This window comes from Rhinatrema bivittatum, chromosome 4 (assembly GCF_901001135.1).
Source record: "Rhinatrema bivittatum chromosome 4, aRhiBiv1.1, whole genome shotgun sequence".
NCBI lineage: Eukaryota > Metazoa > Chordata > Amphibia > Gymnophiona > Rhinatrematidae > Rhinatrema > Rhinatrema bivittatum.
In genome coordinates this window covers 81,946,629-81,969,716 of record NC_042618.1, presented here as the reverse complement: position 1 = coordinate 81,969,716, position 23,088 = coordinate 81,946,629, and the positions used below count along the sequence as shown (strand labels likewise).

At 50.4% G+C, this 23,088-nt stretch overlaps 1 protein-coding gene across 1 annotated transcript in view; it reads left to right on the top strand.

The window, feature by feature from the left end:
* The window catches only part of TTLL5 (tubulin tyrosine ligase like 5), a 798,469-nt gene that overhangs the window by 712,506 nt on the left and 62,875 nt on the right, over positions 1-23,088 (top strand). The window contains 1 exon segment of the mRNA XM_029598396.1: positions 4,483-4,678. Coding sequence (XP_029454256.1) covers positions 4,483-4,678 — 196 coding nt within the window.

Sequence of the window (23,088 nt, the reverse complement as noted above, 5' to 3'; positions counted from 1 at the left end):
ACCCTAAGAGCCGCTGTAGGTACTTGTTTATGTTGCTGCTCTAACTCCAATAATTTTGTAGTTAAGGATTTACGCTCTCGCATATCCATTTTTTTTAACAAAGGTAGCGCGAGCTATAAATGTCCCCCTAATCACCGCTTTCAAGCAGTCCCAGAAGAGTATAGGAGATAGGCCGGGTGTCTTATTATGGGTGGTGTAGTCTGCAAGAACCTGTCGGCACTGAGCCACAAAAGGTTCATTGTCAAGAAGGCTATCATTTAATCTCCAAAAACGTTGGCCTTTATCATATTTGGGGAAAGAGATTTCAGCCCACACCAGTGAGTGATCGGACCATGTGATCGGTTCGATAACTCCTTTACGTACCTTCTGTAAATACCCCCTTATCAACAAAAATATAGTCTATCCTCATATAAAGATTATGGGGGTTCGAGAAAAAAGTATAGTCCTTCAGAGTTGGATGCAGGAATCGCCACGCATCCACCAATTGAAATTGCGAGAGGAACGTAAGCAGACTATTACGATCTTTTTTTGAGGTGGAGCTCCTACCGCCAGACGTATCTTGGGTAGAGTCTAGAGGTAAATTACAATCACCCATCACTATAAGTTGGCCATCTTTTTTCGTTTGGACCAGCTCCGCTAACGAATCAAAGAATTTAAATTGTTGTACATTGGGGGCATAGAGGTTAAGTAGCGTATATTTTTCCCCTGCAATATTAAGGATAAGCATAAGATATCAGCCCATAGGATCAGCAATACATTCAAGCAACTCAAATGCAAAGTCTTTTTGAAATAAAATCCCCACTCCTGCATATTTGGCCAATTTAGAGCTTGGCGCCCAAAACTGATGAGGATATAAATCAGAACGCATTAGATGTTCATAGCGCCTCTTTAAGTGTGTCTCCTGTATAAAAGCAATGGCTATACCAGCTCTCTGTAGATCTTTATAGAGTAATTTACGCTTGCAAGGCGTATTGAGCCCTTTAACATTAAAGGACATAACCTTAAACGTAGCCATCTAAAGAGGTACATATGGGTAAAGGTCCCCTTATCAGAGAGCATGCAATTAGACTCCACTTAAATCGAAATATAACCCTTGATGTCCCTTCCAACAGAACACATGTCAAAAAACTCTTATAGATGAGATCCCCCATAGACCCCACTCCCACCCCCCTCCCCCCTCCCCCATAGGAACCACAATCATCTCTTGGGTTCCGCCACAAAACACGGGTAAATGAAGACAGCTTTCCAGTCGCTATCCCACCCGGTAGCATCCGTATACAACAAAATAGCAACGTTTAACCAAGCCCTCCAGCTCTGCTAAGCATCGCAGTAAGAAAAACAGAAACCAAATCTGGAAAACATGGAAATCCAGTTCAAGTAGGAGTTCCTTTCACGATTTCTGGGTCAGGGGTTCTCCTCAGTCTCTTCCCCCCCTTTCCCATCCGCTGCCAACGAGGTTCCTCCCTGCGGTCGGCACGTGGAGATGAAGATGACTGCAGATCCGCTACGCTATATCCAAGGTCCTTGAGGATTCCAGCTGCTTCATGCACCGATTGCGCCTTGTATGTTTTCCCTTGCAGGGTAAAACTGATGCCAAACGGAAAAAGCCAGCGGTATCTGATGTTTTCTCTGATCAAGATATTAGTAATGGGTTTCATGTCCTGGCGTTTTTTAATTGTAATAGGAGAGATGTCAGCATAGACTTGCACTTCATGCCCCTTCAGCTGCAGCTTCCCCCTCTGTCTCGCCAAGGATAAAACCTTCTCTTTCACAGGGAAGTCATGGAAGCAGGCTATCACATCTTTAGATTTATTAAGGGCCCGCTGTCCCTGCACTCTGTGGGCCCGTTCCAGTTTTACCTTTAGTGTCTCCCCAGCGCTATCAGTCTCCTTTCCTGTCTCTTGTTGCAATAACTCTGTGCACAGCATAGTAATGACTTGCATACAGTCAGCAAACTCTGGAGACTCAGGTATGCCCCGAAAACGAAGATTGGACCTCCTGTTCCTATTTTCTAAGTCTTCCAGTTTAGAGGAGAGCTGCATGATTTCAGTAGCCATTGCCTTATGATTATGCTGTAGGGAACTCAGTTTATCAGTTTGAGCTTCTGTGAGGGTTTCATATTCGAAAATTCTCCTCCCCATTTCACTCAGCTCTTCTTTCATGTCCCCCACTATTTCCCTGATTTCGGACTTAAACGATGTAAGATCCCGGCTTAATGCGCCGAACCAGGCTTTAAACTCACCCCGGGAGGGCACCTCTGAGTCTGGGAGCGCCGCCGTCTCAGCCGAGTCCTCCGGCAGCAAATCTCCCGCCGCGGCCGCCATTTTGTTTTTTTCGGCCGAATCTTCCCGGTCCAATTTCTTATAGGAGAACTTATGAAAATCGGGTTTTGAAGCCCGAATCGACATCTAGAGCCTGCAGGGGAGATCCTGGTGAAGTTTCCGTTTCAAAAATGGTGAGGATGGTTAAGATACCCAAGGGATGCAAACCGGCATAGCCAGGAGCTCCGGGTTAGGCAGCCACTCGAGTCGCTGACGTCATCAGCCCCCCCTCCTGGCGCATTCTACCCGTTCACAAGTGATCTCTTGGGCCAAATGCCAGCAAGTATCGCCGCAAGAAATCTTAGAGTGGCTACTTGGAAGCCTTTGCACACTTTTGCCGGGCATTGCCATTTGGATGTCCAGGTTGCAGAGCCTGGTGGCTTTGGCGAAAGTGTACTCTGAGCAGGACTCTCTTAATTCCACCCACTGTAGGGAAGCTTTGGTACATCCCAGCTGTCTGGCTTAACCGAGTACGTACAGGGAAAGGAAACTTGGCTCTTACCTGCTAATTTTCGTTCCTGTAGTACCACAGATCAGTCCAGAATCCCACCCAGTTCGAGAAGGGGGTATTGGAGAGTCCACTCAGTTGCCTGTTTTTCTCTGCAGAGCCTGCTTGATCCCTTGTTGTGTTCCTATGAAGAATGGCTCAGGTTCTTGATAATCCTACACAGGGTTTGGTGCAGACAACGCTTGTTTTTCTTGTAAGATAGTTCTTAAAGGTTTTGTATGGTTTTTGTATCTGGCTTAGGTATAGTTCAATACTGGCAGACTGCAGGTGGCATCTCAGGTTACGTGGCAGTGTCAGTCAAAATTTCTCTGTCTCCATCTGCTGGATGGGAGGCAAAACTCAGCTGTCTGGACTGATCCGTGGTACTGCAGGATTGAAAATTAGCAGGTAAGAGCCAATTTTCCTTTGGCCATATAAGTGTATGTCTAAGTTTTGACACCCCATAGAGCAGGTCCAAACGTACCTGACTAGGTGCACACATAAACGTATATTCAGCGGCTTTGGTGGATTAGTCATATCCAGATAAGATACTTAGACAGCCAGCACTGAATATCAGGCCCATAATATATATGAAATAGAAGCAGACTTGTGGGGAAGGGCCCAACTGATTTGCATGAATGGAATAGTTACTACAGCTGATCTAGAGTATGCTCTACTTCTCAGTTATTTAGGAAAAACATGTGACATTTATTTTGAGGATATCTGGGCTTAATTCTGCCAGGTTCCAGAGTTTCCTTGGCATGTTTTTAGGAGCTCTTGATGCATATGAGGAAGTCAGATACCCTGTGGGCCAGTTTAAAAAAAAAAAAAACCCGAGCAATCTGCCCCTAAACCAGACAATCTCAGTTCCGACATTACCCTCTCCATAGCTACCATATGTGCAATGACTTATAACTTCATTATGCTGTTCAAGCCTTCATTAAAATAATATATATTTATAAGACCAGTTTGGAGTATGTGTGCAAATTTGTGTTTGTCTGTTTTGTGGTTACAATTGATAACTGTAAATGTTCTCAATATATATTGTTTGCTTTAAGATTACTTGGCCTTCGCTGTGAGTGGCTTTTATATAATTTTTATGTAAGAGATAAGAACGTAAGAAATTGCCTTGCTGGGTCAGACCAAGGGTCCATCAAGCCCTGCATCCTGTTTCCAACAGTGGCCAATCCAGGCCACAAGAACCTGGCAATTACCCAAACACTAAGAAGATCCCACGCTACTGATGCAATTAATAGCAGTGGCTATTCCCTAAGTAAACTTGATTAATAGCCGTTAATGGACTTCTCCTCCAAGAACTTATCCAAACCTTTTTTGAACCCAGCTACACTAACTGCACTAACCACATCCTCTGGCAACAAATTCCAGAGTTTAATTGTGCGTTGAGTGAAAAAGAATTTTCTCTGATTAATCTTAAATGTGCTACTTGCTAACTTCATGGAGTGCCCCCTAGTCCTTCTATTATTCGAAAGTGTAAATAACCGAGTCACATCTACTCGTTCAAGACCTCTCTTGATCTTAAAGTATTAATTTTTTCTATTACATGGTTGAATTTGATGAATGTTTTGTGAATGAACTAGTACACTATTATGGGTTTACTACTTTTATTGTATAATTTCTAATATTGTGAAATGTAAAAATCTGTGGGCTCCCTAGGTCTCTGGAATGTGACAGTATGGGCTGGGATGCAGAGGTGGAAAACACCATTTATAACATGATGGCTGGTGTGCCCCCTGAGCAGAAGCACCAGCCCACCATCAGCAGCTACCAGCTCCAGTATGCCCTGCAGCAGCTGCAGCTGCAACGACTTCAGAGCCAGCAGCTGCTGGATCAAAGCCGAGTCCGGCATCAGGTAACAAACCACTTTTTGTAAGCCTCCCTTTGCACACATCAATGTTTAAAAATAATCCCTCTATGCACAAACAAGCAACACCCTCTACACAAACCAGAGAGCCTCAGCCCCCTCTATACAGACCAGAGAGACCCTGCCCCCTCTATACAGACCAGAGAGACTCTGCCCCCTCTATACAAACCAGAGAGCCTCAGCCCCCTCTACACAAACCAGAGAGCCTCAGCCCCCTCTATACAGACCAGAGAGACCCTGCCCCCTCTATACAGACCAGAGAGACTCTGCCCCCTTTATACAAACCAGAGAGCCTCAGCCCCCTCTACACAAACCAGAGAGCCTCAGCCCCCTCTATACAGACCAGAGAGACCCTGCCCCATCTATACAGACCAGAGAGACTCTGCCCCTCTATACAAACCAGAGAGCCTCAGTCCCCTCTATACAAACCAGAGAGCCTCAGTCCCCTCTATACAAACCAGAGAACCTCAGCCCCCTCTATACAGACCAGAGAGACCCTGCCCCTTCTATACAGACCAGAGAGCCTCAGCCCCCTCTATACAAACCAGAGAGCCTCAGCCCCCTCTATACAAACCAGAGAGACCCTGCCCCTTCTATATAGACCAGAGAGCCTCAGCCCCCTCTATATAGACCAGAGAGACTCTGCCCCCTCTATACAAACCAGAGAACCTCAGCCCCCTCTATATAGACCAGAGAGACTCTGCCCCTTCTATACAGACCAGAGAGCCTCAGCCCCCTCTATACAAACCAGAGAGCCTCAGCCCCCTCTATACAAACCAGAGAGACCCTGCCCCTTCTATATAGACCAGAGAGACTCTGCCCCTTCTATACAGACCAGAGAGCCTCAGCCCCCTCTATACAGACCAGAGAGACTCTGCCCCCTCTATACAAACCAGAGAGCCTCAGCCCCCTCTATACAGACCAGAGAGACCTTGCCCCCTCTATACAGACCAGAGAGACTCTGCCCCCTCTATACAAACCAGAGAGCCTCAGCCCCCTCTATACAGACCAGAGAGCCTCAGCCCCCTCTATACAAACCAGAGAGCCTCAGCCCCCTCTATACAAACCAGAGAGCCTCAGCCCCCTCTATACAAACCAGAGAGACCCTGCCCCTTCTATATAGACCAGAGAGACTCTGCCCCTTCTATACAGACCAGAGAGCCTCAGCCCCCTCTATACAGACCAGAGAGCCTCAGCCCCCTCTATACAGACCAGAGAGACTCAGCCCCCTCTATACAGACCAGAGAGACTCTGCCCCCTCTATACAAACCAGAGAGCCTCAGCCCCCTCTATACAGACCAGAGAGACTCTGCCCCTCTATACAAACCAGAGAGCCTCAGCCCCCTCTATACAGACCAGAGAGACCCTGCCCCCTCTATACAGACCAGAGAGACTCTGCCCCTTCTATACAAACCAGAGAGACCCTGCCCCTTCTATATAGACCAGAGAGCCTCAGCCCCCTCTATACAGAGCAGAGAGCCTCAGCCCCCTCTATACAAACCAGAGAGCCTCAGCCCCCTCTATATAGACCAGAGAGCCTCAGCCCCCTCTATACAGACCAGAGAGACCTTGCCCCTTCTATATATACACCAGAGAGCCTCAGCCCCCTCTATACAGACCAGAGAGCCTCAGCCCCCTCTATACAGACCAGCGAGCCTTGGCCCCCTCTATACAGACCAGCGAGCCTCGGCCCCCTCTATACAGATCAGCGAGCCTTGCTTCCAATACAATCCCGTATCTCATTTAAAACCCTAACCCTCATTCACAAAAGTATTACAAATGATAATTCCCACTGGATCAACCCTCCTTTCCAGCTTCACATATCTACAAGACCAATGCGATCCACCCTTCAGGGTTCACTCCGCAATCCTTCAATCAAATCAACTAAGCACATCTCTACCACAAACCGAGCAATCTCCCTGGCTGGCCCTACCCTTTGGAACTCCATGCCTGCTGACTTACGTACCGAAACCTCAACCTCCAAATTAAAAACAACCTAAAAACCTGGCTATTCCTACAGGCCTTCCCAGCCATCCCGGCAACTAACTGCTAAGCATTAGTTCATATTTTTATTGGTTACTCGATGTATAATGTTTAATGCTCAATTGTGTTGTATCTTCCCCCTATCCTTCAGTTCCTTTCCCCCTCTTTTCAACCTAGTACTTTGTATGCACTTTATTCCCAGCACCCATCTCAAAATGTTTAGCTCCTAGTACCTTTCATGCCCTACACCCTGCTAATATTCATGCACCTATTTACTCTTTTATACGTTCTTATGTTATCCTTGTTCCTTGTAAAGGCTATGCCTAAATGACAGCTATTCTGTCTTAGTTCTAAGTTATATGTGAACTGATACGATGTGCAAACGGTTGTTGGTATACAAAAAAATTCTAAATAAATAAATACACAAATCAGAGAGCCTCCATACACACCAAAGCATCTCAGCCCACTCCACACTTATCAGAGAACCTCTGTATTGCCCACTGCACTCACATCAGAGAGCTTCAGCCTATTTCACACATACCAGAGCACCTCAGCTCATTCTAATTCCCACTCTAGACACACCAAAAAGCCCTCTAACTTTTCCACACACAGACAGCCACAACCCCCTTGCATTGCCCACCTCACTTGTATTAAAAAGCCTCAGCCCACTGCGCACACACCAAGTAACCTCAACCTATACACTGCCTCCTTCATATGCACCAGAGATCCTCAGTACCCCCTCCACTCCTGTCGGAAAGTTTCAGCTGCTTATGCCATACACCAGAGAGCTTCAGCCCACTTTACAGGCACCAAAAAGCTTCAAGCCATACACTGCCTCTTCCATCCACTCCAGACAACTCCAATAACCACGTAGGCCCCTCCACACACATAAGAGAGCAGTCCACATCCACACATACTAGAGAGCCTCAATTGTCTACTGCACAGGCTCTAAAGAACTTCAACTCCATACACTGCCTCCTCCATACACATCAGACAACCTCATTGCCCACGCTCCCCCCTCCACATACATCAGAGAGCCTCAACCCCTTCACTGCCCACTTCACGCACACAAGAGAGCCTTATCTGCCCACTCCACACACAAAGAGCCTCAGCTCCTTCACAGCCCACTCCGTACACAGCAGGATGCCTCAAAAAGCTGTTTCCCTCCTCCCTCTACATGTAGCAGAGAGCTTCAAGAAAACCCTTCCATTTCATCTGTAGAAACAAGAGGATCCTGACAGCCAGGTCCTGACTGCCATCCTCTTTCTCAAGAGTTTTATACACTATCCCTGTTTCTCCTTTTTTACAGCATTCTCTACAGTTTAAGTTGAGTATTTCTAATAATAATAGATGTTAGAATTTTTCTTCCTGATTTATTTGGGTAAAAATGCTATCCTCTTTCAGATATATGAAAAGTTCCTAGTAATTTGTATCTTTAACATAGGGCCATATTTACTAAAATATAACATGTGCTATTGCGCATTGTTTATCTGTGATCCCCATTAATCTAAATGGGGCCTATTTACTAACCTCGCATGTTATCACATTACCATATTTTAGTAGATATATCCCATAATGATATTGGCATAAAGTGACAATGTTACTGTGTGAGGCCGGGTTACACAGTGCTACAGTGAGGCTATTACTGTGTGAGTGCAGATTTGGTGCTAAACCGATATTACTGTGTGATCATGGGTTACATAGTTTTAAAATGACGATGTTACTGTGTGAGCACGAGTTACATAATGCCAAACTGCCGATGTTATTTATTTATTTATTTATTTGAAGATTTTATATACCAACAACCGTTTGCACATCGTATCAGTTTACAGATAACTTAGAACAAACCATATCAAGTAGGTATGGCGTTTACAAATAACTGGAAAACAACAAGAGTGCAACAAGAAACCAAGAATTTAGAAATACATTCCAACTGGGGGTAGGATAAATTTGGGGGGGGGGGAGGGAGACCTATGTACAAGGTTCAAAATATAATCGTTGCAATTTCTGAGTTTCGGGTGAAACTATAGGGGAAATTCGAATGGCCTAAAAGGGGTGCTGCTTAGAATTAGAGGAGTAGACATCAGGAATGGATGATTTACAAGAAACTAGCTATAAGGAAGAGATTGTCAAGTTTCTGGAGTGTTTTACGTTTTTTCTGGAGTGCTTTACGTTTTTTCAAGTAAGACAGAGGGGTTAGGGTGGGTGGGTAAGGAGGGGTAGGCTTGTAGGAAGAGCCATGTTTTAAGTTTTTTTTTAATTTGGGAGTAGAGGTTTTGGTACGTAGTTCATGGGGCATGGAGTTCCAAAGTGTGGGGCCAGCAAGCGTGAGGGCTCTGTTTTTTGTGGAGATGAGTCTAGTGGATTTTATAGAGGGAGTGCAGAGGGTTCCTTGGAGAGAGGAGCGTGCTGGTCTGGATGATGTTCGAGGAAGAAACGGGGGATTTATCCAGTGGTAATGGTAATTGGCAATGCTTTTGTGAATGAGTGTAAGAGTTTTGTAGAGGATGCGGGAATGTATCGGTAGCCAGTGAAGATCAATTAGAGTGGGAGTGATGTGTTCCTTCTTATTGGCGTTTGTGAGGAGGCGTGCAGTGACATTTTGGAGGAGCGTGGATACCCAGTGCAAAAGTGATGCCAAGTGAAAAATTCAGATCATATTTTATAAGGCATTTAAATTAAAGAATGGAGGTGGCAGGAAATGGCCAATGAAATTGGCATGTCACACCCAAGCAATACAGGACGTGAGAGGAGAAATAACAAAATCAGGCAGAAAAGGTGCCTAGGAATTGCTACAAATCAAGGGAGAAAAATTTGAAAGCTATGACTACAAATGCTTGAGTTTGGGCAATAAAATCTCTGACGTGAAGACAGACTTGGACATTGTTGCTGTCACAGAGACCTGATTCATGGATTCTCATGATTGGGATACAGCCATACCAGGCTATAACTTAAGGAAGGGCAGAGAGGACAGAAAAGGGGGAGGAGTAGCTCTTTATGTCAAAAACAATATCCAAGCTACTGAAGTGCAAGGAATGTGGGATAGAGAAGAAGCATTAAGAGCCGTCCTAAAAAAAAAAGATTATGGTGCATCCATTTCGACTGGTGTGGTTTACAGGCCTCCGACTCAAATGGAAGAACTAGCCAGAGATCTGGTCAAAGACATCCAAAAAAGTGGGAAAGAAGGGAGAAGTGTTGATTATTGGAAACTTTAATCTGCCAGACGTAGACTGGAAAATCCCTTCCATGGAATTGACTAGAAGTAGGGAGATAGTGGATGCCTTGCAAGGAACTGTCTTCAAACAAATGGTAATGGAATCCATGAGGGAGGGAGTTATACTCAACCTAGTGTTCACTAACGGGGATAATGTCTCAAATGTCTGGGCAGGTGCCCAACTCACCACCAGTGATCGTCAAACAGTATGGTTTGACATAGCAAACAGGATACAGAGAAGTCACATGAAGACCCGAGTTTTGACTTTCAAAAATACAGACTTTCTCAAAATGGGGGACATACCTGGAGGTAGAACTAGAAGACTGGAGAAAATGGGAGAGGTGGAACAACAATGGACCAAACTAAAGAGAGCAATCACAAAAGCAACATATCTATATGTTAGAAAAGTAAACAAAAGTAAGAGAAATAAGAAACTGATCTCGTTCTCAAAGAGGTGGCTGACATAATAAAAGCAAAAAAAAGCATCATTCAATAATTATAAAGGATCCCTAAAAGAAGAACATGGAAGAATATCTGGTAAAACTTAGGGAGATGAAGAAAGTAATCAAGAAAGCAAAAAGTCTGGCAGAAGAAAGGATTGCCAAAGAGGTAAAGTAAGGTGAAAAACATTCTTCAGAAACAACAGAGAAAGGAGAAAGGTTCAAAAGAGGTATAGTGAAATTGAAAGGTGACCTGGATCAATGTGTGGAGAGAGATGAAGAAATGGCAGAAATATTAAACAGATACTTCAGTTCGGTGTTCACTAAAGAAGACCCTGCTAGTTAACAAGACTGTGGAAGGGGGTGGAGCAGACGAAACTCCATTTACAGAAGAAAATGTATGGGAAGATTTAGGAAAACTGAAAGTGGACAAAGCCATGGGGCCTTATGAGGTTCATCCCAGGATACTGAGGGAGCTCAGAGATGTATTGCCAAGTTCACTATGTGACCTGCTCAATAGATCCTTGGAAACAGGAGTGGTGCTGAGGGATTGGACAAGAGCGATGGTGATCCCATTTCACAAGAGTGGGAGCAGAGAGGAGGCTGCAAACTACAGGCCAGTTAGCCTCACCTTGGTGGTGGGAAAATTAATGGAGACTCTGCTGAAGGAAAGGATAGTGAACTATCTACAGTCTAGTGGGTTTCTTGACCGAGACAGCATGGATTCACCAGGGGAAGCTCTTGTAAAACAAATATGATTTTTTTTGTTTGGGCGACTAGAGAATTGGATCAGAGAAGAGCGTTCGATGTGATTTTCTTGGATTTTAGTAAAGCTTTTGATACAATCCCACACAGAAGATTCATGAATAAAATGAGAAGCTTGGGAATGAGAGCCAAGGTGGTGGCATGGATTACAAACTGGTTGACAGAATACATCGTGTGATGGTAAATGGAATCTGCTCTAAAGAAAAAATGGTGTCAAGTGGAGTGCCACAGGGATCGGTGTTCTGTTCAATATCTTTGTGAGCAACATTGCGAAAGGGATAGAAGGTAAAGTTTGCAGATGATACTAAGATCTGCAACAGAGTGGACACGCCGGAAGGAGTAGAGAGAATGAGACATGATTTAAGGAAGTTTGAAGAATGGGCAAAGATCTGTCAGCTGGGATTCAAAACTAAGAAGTGCAGAGTAATGCATATGAGGTGTGGTAATCCAAAAGAGCTGTATGTGATGGGGGTGAAGGGCTATTGTGCACGGAACAAGAAAAAGACCTCAGGGTGATAATGTCTAATGATTTGAAGACGGCAAAGCAATGTGACAAGTTAGTGTCAAAAGCCAGAAGAATGCTGGGCTACATTGAAAGAGGAATAATCATTCCCTGTACGTACCTGGATCAGTCCAGACCATGGGTTATGTCCCCAATCCAGCAGATGGAGTCAGACCAAGCTTTGAGGGGGCGTCACCATATATACCACTACCCCCTCTGCAGGAGTTCAGTATCTTCTGACTCCAGCAGATGCGAGTAGGGTATCCTGGGGTTCCCCCATTGGAATAGGTTTTCTCTGTGCCTTTTTACCCTGTTTAATTTCTCTTTGGCCTTTGCCTATTGTTTTTCTTTGGATCAAGTTTTGTAGTTAAAAAAAAAAAAAAGTTGTCGATTTGTGGGGAGGTGTTTTTTTGCATCTTTGCTTACCCTCTGTGTCTTTCCTCTTATCTGGACTTCGATTTGGCCGGGGTAAGTTTGTTTTTTGGTCTGTGCCTTTCCTTTGCAGCTCCCCAACCTCCGGTGCATCGCGGATGCCGGTGGAGCCGGCCTCTCCGCGCTGATTTCTCTGCCGGCGGCCATCTTGCAGCTCCTCGGGGGCTGCTGTGGCAGGCAGGGAGGACTTCTTTGGCGGGTTGTGAGGCCAGGAGGGCCCCCCCGCGGCATTTTGGTTTTCCTCCGGCGGGTAGTGCAGGCCGACCTCGGCCCCCCCCGCGGCGCCGTCTCTCTCCCTCTCTCCCGCGGCCCCCCCCGAGGCTTAATTAATTAATTATTATTCTCTTCGCTGCTGTTTCTCCCTGCCACGCGATCCCGATGCCACGGCCGTCTCGCTGCTCGGCCTGCGGCGAGCTGGGGTCTCACATTTCTCGGGAGGGCATCTGCGCTCGGTGCCTTCCCGGGGGGGAAGGCATCGAGCGAGGTGCTGGGGGGGAAGGCACCGAGCGAGGTGCTGGGGGGGAAGGCACCTCGCAGTCCCTCACCGATTTTGCCTTCCTTCCTAGTTTGCCCGGGCAGCGTGGGCCGGCCCCTCCCCCATTCCTGGCGGGAACGGCGGCCATCTTACACACCCAGCGCCCTGAGGGGACTCAGGGAGCGCTGGAGGATAGGGAGGCTGTTGCGGTTTCTCCCCCGACCCTGGTACCGGAACCGGGTCTGCAGGGACAGGGTACCACGGCCTCTCCTCCGTCCGGAGCCCCCTCGGGCAGACCGGGCTTTTCTCCAGAATTTATTCTGCTTATGCACACGGCATATTTGCAGGGGCTGGACACGCCGGTGGAACCTCCCCCGGCTAAGGTACCCCGCACGTCGACTTCTGCACCGGCCCCCCCCCGTCTTGACGGGAGTGGGGGCCCCCAACCCCCCCATTCGGGTCCGGCCTCCCCCAGGACCGGTGGGAGCGGCAACCGGACCAGCGGCTCCTGACCCTGATGTTACGGACTTGGGCCTAGCGGACTCCACGCCGGAGGGGGAAGATCCGCGCACGCTGCGTCTCTTCCAGAGGGAAGAACTGGATGACCTGATCCCGCTGATTATTCAGGAGTTGGACCTGGACCCTCCACCGGACCCGCCCGCGCCGGTAGCGCCCGCGGTTGTCACCTCGTCGAAGAAGGGGGATCCGGTCCTGGCGGCTCTTCGTCCGAGGGCTCGGGCTTTTCCCATCCACGAATCTTTCCTCCAGCTTCTCACTAGGGAGTGGGACACCCCGGAGGCTTCCCTGAAGGTCGGACGTACCATGGAAAAGCTGTATCCTCTGCCTGAAGATTTCCTGGATCTCATAAAGGTGCCAAAGGTGGACTCCGCGGTGTCGGCAGTCACGAAGAGGACGACGATCCCAGTGACGGGAGGAGCGGCCCTGCGGGACACACAGGATCGCAAGTGGGAAGTTTTCCTTAAAAGGGTCTTTGAGGTCTCCGCGCTGGGGATGCGAGCAGCGATGTGCAGTTCCCTCGCCCAGCGGGCAAGCCTTCTCTGGGTACAACAACTTCTCACGTCCCAGGCCCTGCCTCCCGAGGAGGCCGCCCAGGCGGATAGGCTGGAGGCGGCGGTGGCGTACGGGGCGGATGCCTCGTACGACCTGTTCAGGGTGCTGGCACGATCCATGGCTTCGGTTGTGGCGGCCAGATGTTTGCTGTGGCTTCGCAATTGGGCGGCGGATACGTCCTCCAAGTCGAGTCTGGGTTCCCTGCCTTTCAGGGGTAAGTTCCTCTTCGGGGAGGATTTGGATCAGATCATCAAGTCCCTGGGGGAAAATGCGGTGCATCGGCTGCCAGAGGACAGATATCGCTCTTCTAGGGCGTTTTCGTCATCTCGGACCAGAGCCAGGGCACAACGCCGCTACAGGTACTACAGACCGACGGCCTCCAGGTCCTCCGCCCCCAGGTCTCAGCCCTGGTTGCGCTCCTTTCGCGGGCGCCGGCCCGCGCGCCCCACCCCCGGGGCGGGTCACCCCTCTCCCAAGTCCTCGCAATGATGTCAGGCTCGCCCACTCCGCCGTCCCCAGGATTGGGGGCCGGCTGGCGTGGTTCTACAAGGAGTGGGCGCAAATTACCTCAGACCAGTGGGTCTTGGACACCATAGAACGCGGCTACGCATTGGAGTTTGTCCGCGCTCCGCAGGGAAGGTTCATCTTCTCCCCCTGCGGATCGGGACCCAAGCGCAGGGCGGTGCAGCTGACGCTAGACAGGCTTCAGGAGATCGGCGCTATTGCGCCCGTGCCCTTAGGAGAGGTGGGCTCGGGCCATTATTCCATTTACTTCATGGTGCCGAAGAAGGACGGCTCCTACCGGCCCATCCTGGACCTCAAGGAGGTCAACAGGTCCCTCCGGGTGGTCCGGCTCCGCATGGAAACGCTGCGGTCTGTGATCGCGGCAGTGCATCGGGGGGAGTTTCTCGCCTCCTTGGATCTGACGGAGGCCTACCTGCACATCCCCATCCGCCAGGAGCATCAGCGTCTTCTCCGGTTCAAGATCCTGGACCAACATTTCCAATTCATAGCCCTCCCGTTCGGGTTGGCGACGGCTCCGCGCACTTTCACCAAGATCATGGTGGTGGTGGCGGCTGCCCTGTGGAAGGAGGGCATCCTAGTTCATCCTTATCTGGATGATTGGCTCGTTCGAGCGAAATCTTTCCACCACGGGCAGGCAGCAGTAGCCCGGGTGGTACAGTTCCTGCAGTCCCTGGGATGGGTGGTGAATTTCTCCAAGAGCTCCCTCGTGCCCTCGCAGCGTTTGGATTTTTTGGGAGCGACCTTCGACACCCGTCTGGGCAAGGTTTTTCTATGTCCGGACAAGGCGCACTCCTTGCGGGATCACATACGGCGGTTCTCTGCGTTACCAGATCCCACCTCCTGGGACTACCTGCAGCTCCTGGGGGTGATGGGCTCCACCATCGACATGGTCCCTTGGGCGTTTGCGCACCTCCGGCCCCTACAGAGGGCTCTCTTCTCTCGTTGGAAACCGCTCTCGCAGGACTACCAGGTGATTCTCCCGCTGCCGCAGTCGGCCAGGAACAGCCTGAGCTGGTGGATGGATCCAGCGAGTCTGGCTCGCGGCGTGTCCCTCGATCTGCCGGATTGGGTGGTGGTCACCACCGATGCCACTCTCGTCAGCTGGGGAGCAGTGTGCGACCGCAGCGCCACGCAGGGGACGTGGTCCGAGGAGGAGTCGAAGTGGTCCATCAATCGCCTGGAGACCAGAGTGTTCAGACTAGCTCTGCGACACTTCCTGCCCCTTCTTCGGAACCGGGAGGTCAGGGTCTTGTCGGACAACGCGACCACCGTGGCCTATATCAACCGACAAGGCGGCACTCGCAGCCCGCAGGTCGCGCTCGAAGCAGCGATGTTAATGCAGTGGGCAGAGCAACATCTGGTCCGCCTAGCGGCCTCGCACATCGCAGGAGTAGACAACGTCCAGGCGGATTTCCTCAGTCGCCAACTACTGGATCCCGGAGAATGGGCCCTATCCAACGAGGCGATGCAGCTGCTTGTCCATCGGTGGGGGACCCCCCACCTGGATCTGATGGCGTCCGCGCAAAACACCAAGGCTCCCCGGTTCTTCAGTCGCCGCAGGGAGCGAGGCGCGGAGGGAGTCTATGCCCTAGTGCTCCCGTGGCCGTCCCACCTTCTTCTCTACGCATTCCCGCCGTGGCCGCTGGTGGGCACAATACTCCGCCGTATAGAGGCTCATCAGGGGACTGTGATCTTCGTCGCGCCAGAATGGCCCAGGCGTCCCTGGTTTGCAGACCTGCTACAGCTGGTTATCGACGGACCCATCCAGCTGGGACATCTTCCCCACCTCTTGCACCAGGGTCCGGTACTTTTCGATCAGGCAGAACTCTTCTGTCTTGCGGCCTGGCTTTTGAAAGGCGCCGCCTCCGGCGCCGGGGCTACCAGGAGGCGGTAGTGTCAACGCTGTTGCGCTCATGGAAGACGTCGACGTCGGTGGCCTACGTTCGAGTCTGGAAGGTGTTCGAGTCCTGGTGTTCCAGCCAAAACACGGGACCCACCACGGCTTCTGTTCCTCAGATCCTGCAGTTTCTACAAGCGGGGGTGGACAAGGGGCTCGCCTATAATTCCCTGCGGGTTCAGGTGGCCGCCCTTGGCTCGCTCTTGCGCGACGGGGGCTCTCTGCTACAGCACCCGGACATTGTGCGTTTTCTCAAGGGTGTTAAACATTTGCGGCCTCCGTTGCGAGATCCTTGTCCCTCCTGGAGTCTCAACCTCGTCCTTCGCTCCCTGTCGGGACCTCCGTTCGAGCCCCTGCGGAGTGCAACGCTTAAGGATCTCACCCTTAAGACAGTGTTTCTGGTGGCAATCTGTTCCGCTCGCCGCATATCGGAACTGCAGGCTCTTTCGTGTAGAGAGCCTTATCTACGTTTCTCCAACTCTGGAGTTTCCATCCGAACCGTTCCATCATTTCTCCCGAAGGTTGCGTTTTATGTGAATCAAACGGTGGAACTGCTGTCCTTTTCTTCGTCTGAGCCGAAGTCTCTCCGTCTCTTGGACGTCAAGCGCACTCTGCGTCTCTATCTGGAGGCTACGAATGATTTCCGGACGTCTGACCATCTCTTCGTGCTTTGGTCCGGCCCTAAGAAGGGGGCCCAGGCCTCGAAGACGACCATTGCCAGATGGCTGAAGGCTGGCATTGCAGCTTCCTATATTGGGATGGGGCGGACTCCCTCACCCAGCATTGTCGCGCACTCTACACGTTCTCAGGCGGCCTCCTGGGCGGAGGCTCGCTCGGTTTCTTCTCAGGAAATCTGTAGAGCAGCCACCTGGAAATCGTTACATACGTTCTCGAGGCACTATCGCCTACATCTCGCCTCTCCAGTCTCTGGGCATTTTGGCGAGCAGGTTCTCCGAGCAGGCCTCGCAGGACCCCACCCGATTTAGGGAAGCTTGGGTACATCCCACGGTCTGGACTGATCCAGGTATGTACAGGGAAAAGAAAATTATTACTTACCTGCTAATTTTCGTTCCTGTAGTACCATGGATCAGTCCAGACGCCCACCGCGTCTGGGTTTTCTCATCCTGCTCGGATCTTCTCTGGGTCTGTCCTTCATGACTCTTTCAGGTTCTACTGTTTTTTCGCAGCTCCCTACAGGTTGTCTAGCTGCGTTCAATGTTCCCTACCCGTTGGTAGGGTACTTGCAGTTGGCGTTCGTTATTATAGTTGCATGGCTTCTTGTTGCCGGTTATTTGTAAACTTGATCCAAGAAGGGGTTCTGTTTTCTACTCGGGCTTTGATATACTCGATACTGAACTCCTGCAGAGGGGGTAGTGGTATATATGGTGACGCCCCCTCAAAGCTTGGTCTGACTCCATCTGCTGGATTGGGGACATAACCCACGGTCTGGACTGATCCATGGTACTACAGGAACGAAAATTAGCAGGTAAGTAAGAATTTTCTTGTAAGAAAAAGGAGGTGATAATCCCCTTGTACAGGTCCTTGGTGAGGCCTCACCTGGAGTGCTGTGTTCAGTTCTGGAGACTGTATCTCAAAAGGTACAGAGACAGGATGGAGGCGGTCCAGAGAAGGGTGACCAAAATGGTGGGAGGTCTCCATCAAATGACTTATGAGGAGATGCTGAAGGTCCAAAATATGTATACCCTGGAGGAGAGGAGGAGCAGGGGAGATAGGATACAGACCTTCAGACACCCAAAAGGTTTTAATGATGCACAATCAACGACAAACCTTTTCTGTTGGAAAGAAATCAGTAGAACTAAGGGTCATGAAATGAAACTCCAGGAAGGACAACTCAGAACCAATATCAGGAAACTTTTCTTCACAGAAAGGGTAGTGGATGCCTGGAATGCCCTTCTGGAGGAGGCAATGAAGACAAAAACAGTAAAGGATTCAAAGGGGCATGGGATAAACACTGTAGATCTCTTAAGGCTAGAGGATATGAAGAGTGCATGGGGGGTAACTTGCTGGTGTGGTGGTTACTACCCTTAACAAATAAGCCTTTATGCTGTTCGTTTCACTCCAGTATTGCTCTCTGCTTTAATGGTAAGAGATAACGGAATTGGATTCAAACAGCAAACAACAAGGGTCCTGACTTTGACAGTCTGGGAAACTAATAATTATAAAGATGGCTTGTATGGCCAGTAGTTACTACCATAAGCTTGCTGGGCAGACTGGATTGACCATTTGGTCTTTTCCTGCCGTCATTTCTATGTTTCTATAAATGTTTCTATGACGATATTATTGTGAGAGCGTGGGTTACACAGTGCTAAAGTGACAGTTACTGGGTGATCGCGGGTTATACAGTGCTAATGAGAGACTAAAAGGAAGCCTCTTGTCTCTAGTATTTACACAATATTGTTAGAAAAATACCTGTAGGGATTTGGGAAAATATTTGGAAAAGACTCTCAAAATGCTTTAAAACTAATATGCAGGTGGTATATAAATCCTGAGCATTTGCATAGAGCAAATCCAGAAATCTTGCAATACTGCTGGCAAGGCTGTGGAAAGCAGGAGCACTTTTTCCATTTTGATGGGAGATTCCCATTTTCGTAATCTGCTGGAATGAAGTCATGTCCTGGATTTATTTATTAAAACTTCTTGTATAATTTCTCTAAAACAGATGGGTGACATCATCAGATGGAGCCTGGCATGGAAAACGTTTGTCATAGTTTCTAGAAACTTTGACTGCCACACTGAGCATGCCCAGCATGCCACTATCTGCACGGCCACACGGGGTCCCTCTCCAGTTTCGTTTTTTTCCGCGAAGCAGTTGCCTCACGGTTTTGGAGCTCTCTTCATAATTTCTTCTTTCGAGGTTTTTTTTTTCTCCTCTAATATCCACTGTGTCTGGACCCCTGTCCACTGTCAGTTCCCCTGTGTCTCAGTAGGTGCTTCTCCCATTCCTTGCGGTAGACTCCCAAGCGTGTTGCCTCTTGGTGGCCACTGGCCATCGACCACTCGCTGGCTTCTTTTCATGGCGTCGTCCAGTTTTCGCAAGTACCCCCAGCGCCCGCGGAACATGTCTCTCACGGATCCACATAAGGTCTGTATCCTCTGCCTGGGGCTTCTCACGATGTCCACAGGTGTCCTTGCTGTGCCCAGATGACCACCAAGGACATCATTCCCATCTGGACAAGATGGAGCAGCTCTTTGGCACCAAAAAGTTGCTCCATCGACTCCAGCATTGGGGACTTCGACACCAAGGGGCCGCAGAGACCCCTTGTACTCACCGTTGCCTTCTACGTCCCGTCCGGTTCCTCCTGGTGATTAGAGGGGCTCTGGGGACTGGCCCTTTCCATCGTCGGGCCATTCCAAGACACCCGGATCATTGGTATCCTCGGCGCTGCAGAAGGACTGGGCTGAGCACCAAGGGAAACGCACTGGCAGTCAGCGCATGGTGCTGGTGCTATACCAGAGGGGCACCAGCCCATGCCGAGCCCACTCTGAAGTGACCCCGTGGAGAAAAGGCCCTATCTTCTTCCAAGCCCGGGAGCCCCAGGCGATCCCCACAGATTACAGTGCCGAGCACCAAGCCTCTTCAGCCCATGGAGGCTGCGGTGACACCTCATCCTCCTTTTCCTCCATCGTCTGCGTTCTCATCACTGGTCTTTCAGGAGGAGTTGAACCCCAGGGTGTAGCAGGTGGTGCTCCGAGCCCTCCGGAGCTTTGAACCGCCCCTGGCGCCGGCCCGAATACTGGCACCAGAACCAGCACCTGCGCTGTTAGCGCCCCTGCTGGAGCGTCTCAACATCCTGCTGGGCATCTTACCAATGCAGTCTGTGCCTGGGGCTTCTTCAATTCCCCGTCGGCCACCGAGGCCCCCTCCCCCCTCTCCGGAGTGATACCGATTCCAGGATCCGAGGAGGAGGAAGATTCGGCACCGTGCCTGAAGCCGTCTAAGGAGCCTCCACTCCTCGAGCCCATTCTAGGACTGCTGCCACTGCCGAAGAGCATGAGCGCTGGCCTCCCTCGCCGTCCTGTGGACATCAGTGAGGAGGATATGCCATATGATCCTTGGGGTGATGACACATCGGAGTCCTCCTCTGAGGACTCTGGCAACTTGCCTTCCGAGCCTTCTCTACTGGATGAGAGGCATCGCTCTCCCCCAGAAGACCTCTCCTACACAGGCTTTATCAAGGCTATGGTGGAAGCCATCTCTTTCCAACTCCTCATGGAGGAGGATGCCTGCCACAAAATGCTTGAGGTTCTCCAGTTTATGGATGTCCCGAAGGAGGTAGTAGCCATCCCAATCCATGAAATTCTTTTGGAACTTCTCTACAGGATCTGGGAGTACCCGGGATCTGTCCCCCCTGGTCAACTAGAAGACTAATGCTCTTTATCTGGTCCAACAGGCCCTGGGCTTTCAAAACGACAGCTCCCCCACCAAGCCAGGAGATCTCGTACACATTCCTCTGCTCCTCCGGGCCAAGAATACAGGGCCCTGGATTCTCTAGGCCAGAGAGTCTTTTAAGGGGCAATGCTTATTGCCCTTTTGCCTCCTACCAGGTGTACATGGCTCAGTACAACAGGAATTTGTGGAAACAGGTTCAGGAGCTGGCGGAGCACCTTCCTCAACAGCAGCAAGATGCGCTGGAGGCAATAGTACAGAAGGGCCTGGAAGTCGGGAAACATGATGCAAGGTCCACTTATGATGTCTTTGACATGGCATGGCCTGACTTTGGGCTTCTGACCTTCAACCAGAGGTCCAAGAAAGGCTGGCAGACCTGCCCTGCACCGGAGAGAATATCTTCGGGGACAAGGTCAGAAACGCAGTTGCTCAGCTCAAGGACCATCACGAGACCTTGCGGCAGCTTTCGGCCAGCACCTCAGACCCGCCGTCCTCCTTGCGCAGATCCCTGCGTCAAAGACTTTGCAAGTCCTTCTACCACCAGAGGAGTTACTACCCTTCGTCTTCCTATACCAGGGCATCACATACTGCAACCAGGGGCCTGCCTCGCCATCAGCACACCCCCAGGCCCTAGCCCGCGCCACAGCCCAGACTAACTGTAGGCTTTTGACTGGCGGTGAGAGAGTGGAGACCAGCTTGCGATGCCCAGGGACCCCTACCCACCAGTTGGGGGCTGGCTATGTCTGTTCACAGACTGCTGGCCTCCTATTATCACCGACCACTGGGTTCTGGCCATTGTGCAACACGGTTACCACCTGAATTTCAGGACAGTCCCAGCGGATTCTCCACCACCCCTAGTGTGGGGCCTGTCGGGGCATCAGGAAGTTCTCGAGTTGGAGCTCTCAGCCTTGTTGGAGGCAGGAACTGTAGAACCTGTGCCCCGCTCCCAGTAGGGCCAGGGGTTCTACTCGAGGCATTTTCTTATTCCAAAGAAAACAGGTGGCCTCCAGCCCATTCTCAACCTCAGAGCCTCAAACAGGTTCCTACATCAAGAATGCTTCAAAATGGCCTGCTTGGGCGCCCTGATCCCTCTCCTTCACGAAGGAGATTGGCTCTGCTCTCTCAATCTGAAGGACGCTTACGCCCACATAGCGATATTCCCACCTCATAGGAAGTATTTCCACTTCATGGTGGGCCAAAGACATTTCCAATACCGGGTGCTACCATTTGGCCTTGCCTCAACCCCACAGTCTTTACAAAATGCCTGGTAGTGGCAAGGGCACCCCTATACTGCTGTGGGATACATGTCTTCCCCGGGATGACTGGCTCATCAGGAGCACCACATGGGAGGGTGCTCTATGCTCCCTCCGCTTGATGGCCAAGTTGCTACAGTCACTGGGGTTTGCAATCAATTTCACCAAATTCCATCTGAGCCCATCGAAGCAGCTAGCATTCATTGGGGCTCTGCTGGATACCACTGTAGCCAGAGTGTTCCTCCCCTGGGACCGAGCTCAGACCCTGGCGTCACTGGCACACTCCATTTGTTGGCGTCGGACAGTCTCCGCATGGGTACTGCTCAATTTGCTGAGCCACATGGCAGCTTCAGTTCGTCACGCCACTTGTCCAGTTAGCTATGCAAGTAGTGCAGTGGACACTCCGCTTTCAGTGGCTCCAAGCCATCCAGGACCTCTCAGTGCCAGTGCAAGTTACCTTGCCGCTCCAAGACTCCCTCTCCTGGTGGGAGAGTCTGCCTAACTTGGAGAGGGGCCTTCCCTTTCAACCGCCTTCCCCTCAAGTGTTACTGACCATCGATGCCTCCACCTTGAGCTGGGGGGCACATGTGGGCAGCCTTTGCATGCAAGACATGTGGTCAGAGCAGGAGGTGGGTTGTCAGATAAACTTCTTGGAGCTTCAAGTGATCCGATACGCCCCCTCGGCATTTCAGGATCACATGGCCCACAAAGTGGTTTTGATCCAGACCAACAACCAAGTCGCAATGTGGTACATAAACAAGCAGGGAGGCACAGGCTCTTGCCTGTCCAGGAACATGCTCTTGCAAGCAGTTTACCTTGCAGGGTCAAAGAACATGGTGGCGAACCGCCTGAGTCGAGCATTCCACCCACACGAGTGGTCGCTCAATACGACAGTTGCAGACAGAAACTTCCGTCTCTGGGGCGTTCCGGATGTGGATTTCTTTGCCTCCCTCGGAATTTCAAATTGATCTGCTTCTGCTCCCTGTTCAGGGAGGACGGAGAACCAGCCCTGGATGTTTTTGCCTGGTTTTGGGGCAAGGGCCTACTGTATGTGTATCCTCCACTTCTGCTGGTGGGGAAAACTCTCGTGAAACTCCAGCAGGACAAGGCACCATGATTCTGGTTGCCCCGTGCTGGCTGCGACAAGTCTGGTTCCCGATTCTGCATGACCTATTGATCCGGGAGCCCCCCCCCCCCCCCCCCTCCCCCAACCTGATCACGGACGATCAGGGCAGATTGTGGCACTCGAACCTCCTTTTGCTGGCCCTCTCTGCCTGGATGTTGAAAGGGTAGTCTTACAGTCCCTCGACTTCTCTGATAATGTGTCACAGGTACTGGTGGCTTCCCAGAAGCCTTCCACCAGAAAGTCTTACCAGTTGAAGTGGAGGAGGTTCTTCGTCTGGGGTGAGGCAAAGGGCCAGGATCCTTTCACA